Source organism: Suricata suricatta, chromosome 7, assembly GCF_006229205.1.
Source record: "Suricata suricatta isolate VVHF042 chromosome 7, meerkat_22Aug2017_6uvM2_HiC, whole genome shotgun sequence".
Taxonomy (NCBI): domain Eukaryota; kingdom Metazoa; phylum Chordata; class Mammalia; order Carnivora; family Herpestidae; genus Suricata; species Suricata suricatta.
The window spans coordinates 4,214,483-4,223,366 of record NC_043706.1 but is presented as its reverse complement, the minus strand read 5'-3'; the positions used below and the strand labels follow the sequence as shown (position 1 = coordinate 4,223,366).

The window sequence follows — 8,884 nt, the reverse complement described above, 5'->3', positions numbered from 1 at the left end:
CGGCGTGGGACCGGCACTGGCCCCGCGCCCGGAGGGCCACCATGACCGACGAGAGCGCCGAGGTCCCCGGGGAGCTGACAGGTAAGAGGCCGCCCCCGCCGCCGCCCGCCGGTCCCGCGAAGTCGCGGCGCCCCTCGGGTCGCCGCCGTGCTGGGCGGGGCGCCCGCAACTTTGCTCGCGTCTCGCCGCCGTGGGAGCCGAGTCCCGGGAGGGTGGCTGTGGGGACGGCGGGGGTCCCCGGAGCCCGGGGCGCGTCCCCAGCCGCTGCCGCTGGGAGGTGGGGGTCGAGGTCTGCGGAAGCGGGGGGCGGGCTGCCTGGAGTGGGGAGTTCTGCGAGCGGGGAGCACCCCTGACGGCGACCAGCCCACTGCCCCAAACTCGGGGAAGTCCGGGGAAGGCCAGCAGGGGGACGGGGGGCGAGCGCCCAAGGGGTCATCTCAGGCACCTGCCGCCCGGACACCCCCCCTCCTCGCGCACGCGGGGGAGGGGGCGCAGGTCGGAGGCGCTCCCCGAACCCGGCGAGGCGTGGCTTCGCTCGGCCCACCGGCAGCGAAGGGGTTACAGGCCTGAGGCCGACTCGGACCGGGTGACTGAGGGTTAATGATTCCAGCTTATTTTAATAATAGTTCACCTACCGATTCCCCCCATCGCGGGTCCCTGCGAACCTGTGTGGAGTACCCTGTGCCAGGTGAGGCATTGTTTGAGGCCCTTGAGGTTGGCTTTTTTTTTTTTTTTTTGAGTTGCGAGGTGGGGGGGAGCGTTGGTCTTCGTCTACCTCTTGGGGTTGACTTAATTATGTGGGGGGTTAAAACGGCAGAGCAAAAATGAGGTGGGACAGAATGTTTTAGAAAACCCAGCGTTTAAGAGAGAGAGAGAGAGAGAGAGAGAGAGAGAGAGAGAGAGAGAGACAGACTGTGTGTGTGTGTGTGTAGCATGTTGTATTTTAACCAGGTACGTGTGCGCGCGTGTTTCGAGCCCCAGTGCCCTGTATTCTTGACTGTACCATCCTTGGCGCACTGCGGGGAAGGACGCTGTTTGATGGGTGCTGACAGCACGAGGAAGTTGTGCCTGCCTGTGCTTCTGCATTTGAGAAACTCGCCCCGCTGTGTCTCCTTTTAGCCGCAATACTTCGGAGGAGTTTGTGTGTGCTTTCCCTTTAGTGACTTAACTCAGCAGGTGATACTTGATGTGAAGAAGCTGTTACTAGGTTTGCATGGAAGCTTCTGTTTTTGTTGAGTTAGGGGAAAAAAAACAACCAAACCCCAAACCCAAACCTAATTTTTTACCCCAAATTAGGACCTGAAGTTACTGTCCCCTCCCCCCACCCTGGCCTCTCCTCTCTCCCCAGCCCTGTGGAGTCGCTCCTGAGATAAAGCATCAGCTGGCTTTGATGGAGTGAGTGGCCCATCCGGTTCTGGGAGGCCCTGGGAGGCGGCATCTTCCCAGCGCCCCTCCTGGAAGGGGAAAGCGATGCCCCGCAGCCTCTGAGATGCTGCCGGAGGTCCTGAGGAAGTTCAGGACAGCCTGGCCTCCCGCCTGGGGATGAGGGTCGTTGAAGCGGTCGGTGGGTTTGTAGGTTAGCTGTCCTTGAGCCTGGTAATGAAAAGGTTAGGTAGTTCCTTAGATAGGGGGGAAGGTCAGGGAAGGGAGGGAAATTAGATACCTGGATTATGTCGATGTACTCAAAATAAACCCTTTGGTATGTTTTAAAAGTTGATTTAATCCTTATCTAGAAATGGAATGTGTGTTTATTGAGTCTTGCCCAGATCACATGTCTTTCAACCAAGTGACACATACTTTTGTGACATGCCCAGTATGATTTTTCTGGGCCTTTATATGGTCTAATTAGTCTGGGATGGGGGAATTCCTAGAGGGGGGCACCCACTTTCTCGTTGAGAGTTCCATTCCGATCCATTCAAAATGGCAACCGTGTGAAAAGCTGTCTCTTTCCTTAAGCTAACCCCCGAAGGTGTTTAGATACTACACTTGATCTTAGCCAAAAGGCCGAGAAGCGATCCGAAGGTGTTTAGAAAATGGATTGTGTCTCTCTGATTATGAAAGAAATTTGGGCTCTTATAAAAAAAATTTAAATGCTGATGAGGACGACAAGTCCATTTCTGATGCTCCTTTCCCACAGGCCTCTTTTAGGGGAGGGAGGAGGAGTCTGATCAGAGGTGAGCTGGCCAGGAACTCCCAGGGCCCTGGGGGACCCCACCTGTCCCCTTTTGTCCCAAAAGCCCAGCTCCTCCCTGTCAGCCCCTGACCAAACCTGTGCTTTCTCTTCTTTCCTGCCCTTCTTGTGGACAAGCTCCTTCTTCCCTTTTTTCCACCTTTTTTTTTTTTTAATAATTAAAAAAAGTTTGCAAGTGGAGAAGGGGCAGAGGCAGGGGGACACAAGATCCGAAGCCGGCTCTGCAATGGCGGCAGTAAGCCCCATGGGGGGCTTGAACCCATGAACCTCGAGATCCTGACCTGAGCCAAAGTCAGATGCTCAACCCACTGAGCCACTCAGGCTCCCAGTGCCCTTCCTCACTCTTATCTTAGTGGCTCTAAACTTTTGTGGTGGGTCTCCAATAAGAATATTTGATTACTCCTTAATAAGCATTTATTTATTAAACGACATACTTCATTTATCATGTATAATTTAAAGTTTATTTATTTAGAGAGAGAAGGAGAGAGAATCCCAAACAGGTCCTTGTCTCTAGCACAGAGCCTGACTTGGGGCTTGAACTCATAAAACTGCAAGATCACGACCTGAGTCAAAACCAAGAGTTGGACACTTAACCAAGTGAGCTATCCAGGCACTCCTAGCACGTATAATTTAAAACATAAACTGAAACATTGCAAATATAAATAAAATTTGTTTCCTTCCTGTACCTCAGTGACTTATATTATCCACTGTGTTTTGTTTTTTTAAAATTCTTTTTTTTGATGTTTTTATTTATTTTTCAAAAGAAAGCAAGAGAGGGAGCATGAGGAGGAGGGGCACAGAGAAAGACGGAGACACAGAATCCTGAAGCAGGCTCCAGGCTCTGTGAGCTGTCAGCAGAGAGCCCAATGTGGGACGTGAACTCACGGACTGTGAGATCATGACCTGAGCTGAAGTCAGGTGCCCAACCAACTGAGCCACCCAGATGCCCTTGTTTTTTATTTATTCTTTTAAGTTTATTTATTTATTTTGAGAGAGAAAGAAAGTAAAAGCAGCAGAGGGACAGAGAGAAGGTGAGACAGAATCCCAAGTGGGCTCTGCACCGTCAGCGCAGAGCCCAACATGGGGCTTGAACTCACCAACTGTGAGATCCTGACCTGAGCTGAGATCAAGAGTCGGATGTTTAACTGACTGTGCCATCCAGGCGCCCCCATACACCATGCTTTGGGCCAGTGATCTATTTCCTACTCTTTCAAGATTCAGCTCAGGAGTCCCCTCCTGCCTGAAACCTTCATAAATCTCCTTGTCTGTGATCTCAGGGTAGTGAGTGCAGAATTTTCTAGAGGCATCTGGCCTCTAGACTGTAAACACCTGTGAAAGGCAGGGCCATCTCTCCCGCTGCATCTACAGAACATTTGCCACGCGGGAGCTATTCCTGTGGCCGTATATTTTGGATTGAATATATGAATAAGCCAAAGTGATTATAATTTAGAACACAGAGCTACGGAGTACAGAGGAGGTTACTATATTTTGAGGTAGGATGTAACCAGGAGAGTAGGGAAAGGGCATCCCAGGGAAGGGAGCGATACCTACGAAATCCCGGGGGTGTGCAAGCTGGCGATGATGGGATGGGTGATTGGCTTGCTAAGAGTGTGTGCTGTGAGGGCAAGCCGGAAGGCTGTGGAAGACCTTGGGCCGCACGCTCCAGGGTTGGGGTTTACCCAGGAATGACAGCAACTCAGAGAGCAAGAGGGATGTGCTCCAACGGTGGTTTTGGAAGGGTCCCTTTGGTTAGGGAGGGGACCAGAGAGCTGATGGGTCAGACATCATGGACTTGTGGGGAGAGATTCTGAGTCCCTGAGTGCCGGTCAGGTCAGCCGGAGGGGCGGGGGGGTTGGGAGCTCTTTAGGGGGTGGGAAAGCAGGTGACTGGCTTCCTATCTGAGAACAACAAGGTTTCTGGCTTCATTAGTGGCCAGAGGAGTGGGGGGGGGAAGAGAAGGAGTTTGATTTGGGACCTGTTGCATTTGGAGCACTCACTCCAGAAAGACCTTCCCGCCGCCATCCGCAGTTTGAAGTCTCCCCTTCTCTCTTGATTCCTCTTTTCCCATTGTCTTCGACCTCTCTTGGGGGTGTTGTGCTGACGTGACTTCAGGAGGACAGCTGGCCGGGATCACCCTTCCCTGGCTGAATTGTCCAGGCTCGTTCGGGCTCTTGGCCATTTACCCAGCTATCCTGTGAAGGCACTCCTAAAAACCGGTAGTGTTTCTAGGCCACGGTGATGAACACAGAGGCTGCTGGGGCCAGAGGTAACCAGCCAGGGGAGTTTGTGAATTCCTGTTGTGCTTATGGTGTGCGCAATACCACGTTCCATGATTCTGCCTGACGCCACTCAGGGTGTTTTCTTGTGTGTGCATCCCGTTTGGCCAGCAAGGTTATGTTTGCACGAACTGGTATTATGTCACGTGCTTTGTATCGGCCTCAGCATCTGAGCCCCCAGTACGAGGCACATAGTAGGTGTTCATTAAATATGTGGTGACTGATAACTATCAGGCTTGTTAAAATAAGCTAAAAAAAAAGACAACAATAATAAACAAAAATACTCCTTCAAATGATCTCTCCTCTCCCATGCTTGCTTTTCTTATCAGTAAAAGAACATCATGAAACTATTCTCTTCTTTCAGAAAGCATAAAGGATGTTATTGGCAGAAAGATAAAAATTGCAGTGAAGAAGAAAGTGAAGCTGGAAGTTAAGGGAGACAAAGTTGAAAACAAAGTGCTGGTAAGCATTCTCGGTTCTTAAAACGTTTGGAAGTGAAAGTGTTTTTCCTCTTGGTTGTTTTGATTGCTTAATTTCCAGGCAACTCGAGTGCTGTGATTCACATTGTTCGAAAGTTCTGATGGCCATTTTGTCTTGGGTTAATTGGAATATCTGACCATTGAAAGGTAACGGTAGGGCATTTACAATTTTGAGTTTGAAGTATTAAAAATTGTATTTCTTAAGAGTATCACAGTCACCCACATGGAGGTCATCTCCTCCAGCCATTTTCTAATTATTCAGTTTGATGTGAAATGAAGCTTATTCAAAGTTATCTTTGCTGTGGCGGATTGTCTGATTTTATTTGTAAGGACTTAGGGAAGAGTTTAAAAAAATCATCTCCTGGTAGTTTAACTATGTAACTAAATGTTCTCAGATGCTGTGTCTGAGTCAATCAATCATACTGGAAAGAAAACACCTGTCATTTCACATGGATGGTTGGTATTTCGAGGGGAACTGCCTGTTGGAGGCAGTATCTCCTAGTGCTGAGATTGGACTTGGGGTCCCCCCAGCGTGTGGGGCTGCTGCTGGGGGCCCAGCGATTGGACCGTGCTGGTCACAGAGGGGGGAGGTCACCGTCAGTGACTGGGCTGTGCCTTTAGAGAAGTGAAGAGCCCTTTGTGGTATTTTAGTGGCTTCTAGGTTGGCACTGTGGTGAACCTTGAAGTGGCCTTGGGGAGAGTACATGTTGTTTGTGTTTTTGTCGGAGAGAATATTCTGTTTTCTTTTTATCGTAGGAGATTCTCAGACATGCGCCGAAGTAGAGATGCGTGTCCTGACTCTGTGAATGTTCAGCTTTAGTAGTGGTTTTGGGTTTCACCGTCTCGTTTACCCCCCACAGTTCTCCCCACCCTCACCCCTCCTGGAGTATTTTAGAAACAATCCCAGCCCTGTGTCATGCGGAAGAGAATACTTTTAATATTCTGTCTTTTTAGTTGAAGTTGCCACAGGATGCGAAGTGTCTTTCTGGTAACATCTGTGTTGAGGATCTTTTAGATTATCTAACTGCCAGTCCTGTAGATGGAAGGATTATGCTCTTGATGACTGACTTCTCTTTCTCTGTGGTCTGCGTGTATGAGTCGGGAGGGCAGAGAAATGAGAGTGGGAAAACTTGACTGCGTGGCTTTGGCCTTGGAATCCAGTGTGTTCATGTAGCCTGTATCATTAGACGTATCACTAGCAGGAATGATTGGGACCATTATTCTGATTTATTTTGCTTTAATGAGTACATTTTTGGGGCGCCTGGCTGGCTCAGGTGGTAGAGCATGGGGCCCTTGATCTTGGGGTCATGAGTTCAAGCCCCACATTGGGTGTTAGGATCGCTTATATAAAGGAACTTTAAAAAAATCTATAAAAATAAAAGAGTGAATTTCCTTAGAGTGTATTTTACTTAATGTTGTAGGAGAGTGGTGCTTTGGGGAGGTGGTAGTGTGGAGAGAAGTTTTGTTTCTGTGCCTTGTTGTTTTCTACATTTAAAGTAAATCGTTACAAGATGGGTACCCCTTTATAGAACATGAGTGGTAGTGTTTGTTGCCACCAAGGTCTGATGTGGCACGTGGTAATATTTGCTGTGGATACTGTTCATCATACTGAGAAGGAGCCCATTCCATGAGTGAAATTTACAAGGTGAAAATGTTAAAGACAAACTTAAGCGTCCAGTAAGGCAAAGTTAGCGCCTTTTACAAATGGTTATGATTAAGTAGGTGATGGGAAGACCCCTCCCCCCTCCCCACACTCAGCTGGCTGAGGTTCTAACCAAATTACACGTCTTCCTAAGCATTTATCTCCCCAAGTCAGGAACTTAGTTTCTGGTAGCTTGGTTATAAACTTGTTTTAGCTTTTCCTTACACGCATGGGCAGGAATTATTAATAGAAATAGTCAGAATGTGACGATCCTAATAGACATATTCAAGTCTGAGCAAGATGGTCACAATGTTGATTTTGGAGTGTCTGAGTTTAGAGAAATGCACTTTAGTGACCTGGGGGAACACGGGGAAGCGCTTTATAAGTTTCACTTCTGACTTTTGACTGTCAGTCTGCTCACATCGGAAATAAATGAGTTGGCTTGATACGTTCAATGTATCTTGTTTCAGTTTTATTTCTTTTCCCTCAGTGCTTGCTCTTAGCGTCCTTCCTTATCCGGCTGCGAGTGTGTTACATGTTTCTTAGTTCCCTCTTTTTACAGTGGGAGACTTCATACTGTTTGTAGCTTATCTTCTGTAGAAGGTTTATCTTCATCTTCCTTCTTCTCATGGTCACGATCGCTGTTATTCATTGAACATGGACTGAGAGCTGGACTCTGTTTTGAACACTTGATCATGCGCCAGCCACAGCAGCCCTGTGAGGGGGGCATGACTTACGTCTCCCTTCACATTCGAAGGGGCTCAGGGCGTTGCTTTGGATCGGGCGGCTAGTTAATGACAGAGCCGCGATTTGAACCCAGACACGCCTCACTCGAGCCTGTCTGCTTCACCATTATTATCCAAATAGAAAGACAGCATCCTTTGGCTTGTTGTTGCGTGATGGCACGCTGTCACCCAGGGGTCAGGAAGATTGGGACCCTAGAAGGATCGGGACTCGCCTTGTGTTTATTTGGTTGACAGACTGGCTTGCACATAATTTCCTGACTTATTGAGCACCTACAGTATGCCGTGTATGTTGTATGCACCAGACTTCATGTCTTCAGAGCTCACCGTCTGGTTGGGGAGGCAAACATGTCAGTGGGCAGCGCCTGGAGCTCGGAGTGGGATGCCCCGGGGTCTGTGACAGCACATTCTCGGACTCGATCATCAGGGAAGACTTCTGGAAGGAACGGAAGCCTGAGCCGACACTTGAGGTCTGAGTGGGAGTTGCCAGGGGAAGAGAGTGGAGACACATTCTGGACAGAGAGGACAGGGGAACGCCTGGAAGCCAGGGGCGTTCACACGCTAGGGAAGCCTTCGAAGAACGGCGGGGGCACGTACGGGGCGGAGAGCGGCCAGGCAGTGAGTTGACCTTGCCTTGCAGCTGGGCCGTCAGGGGAGTGGGGCGGGTTAAATCCATCTCTTCCCACCACCTGTTTCTCGTGACCTTTACGTGAACTTTATCCTCCTGTCTCTAGGGACGCGGTGGGGCTCAGGGGTTAAGTCCTGGGCCCTGGAGTCACACCTGGTTCACACGGCAGCCCAGCCGCTTTACAACATGTGAAGCCGCAGTTCCTCTCTCTAATGGGACAGGTGTTCTCACAGAGTCTGTTTGTAAATGGCTGCTTTGAAGATTAAGCAGGACATGTCTCAATGCTGCTTGGGGCTGTGCCCAGCGCGTGACAGACACCCGGCAAGTGATCAAGGGAGACGAGCCAAGAGGTGCTGCCTTGTCCTCTCAGTGGCCCGGACAGTGCGACTCCCTTCCCCCCCGTTTTTTGGGTTTTTTTTTGAAAAAAAATTAAAAAAAAAAATTTTTTTTTAATGTTTTACTTATTTTTGATACAGAGAGAGACAGAGTATGAGAGGGGGAGGGTCAGAGAGAGAGGGAGACGCAGAACCGTAAGCAGGCTCCAGGCTCTGAGCTAGCTGTCAGCACAGAGCCTGACGCGGGGCTCGAACCCACGAATGTGAGATCTGACCTGAGCCGAAGCCGGAGGCTTAACCGACTGAGCCACCCAGGCGCCCCTGAAAAATTTTTAATGTTCATTTACTTTTCAAAGAGGGAGACAGAGTATGAGCAGGGGAGGAACAGAGGGAGAGAGGGAGACAGAATCCGAAGGAGGCTCCAGGCTCTGAGCTGTCAGCACAGAGCCCGACGCGGGGCTCGAACTCATGGACCATGAGATCATGACCTGAGCCGAAGTCAGGTACTTAACTGACTGAGCCCCCCAGGCGCCCCAAGAAGCTACCCCTTCAGATGCCCGAGAAGCCGCTGCCTTCACTGAGGACCGTGA

General features: G+C 49.8%; 1 protein-coding gene and 1 pseudogene across 1 annotated transcript in view; one reads left to right on the top strand and one right to left on the bottom strand.

Moving 5' to 3' along the window:
• The first annotated feature begins 6 nt into the window (after nucleotides 1–6).
• Nucleotides 7–8,884, top strand: part of CARMIL1 (capping protein regulator and myosin 1 linker 1) — a 298,331-nt gene continuing 289,453 nt past the window's right edge. The window contains exons 1-2 of the mRNA XM_029944967.1: nucleotides 7–81; nucleotides 4,832–4,929. Of these exons, the coding sequence (XP_029800827.1) occupies nucleotides 42–81; nucleotides 4,832–4,929 (138 nt within the window). The 5' untranslated portion in view covers nucleotides 7–41. The remainder of the gene's footprint in view (nucleotides 82–4,831; nucleotides 4,930–8,884) is intronic.
• Nucleotides 1,935–2,016, bottom strand: LOC115297221 (annotated as a pseudogene).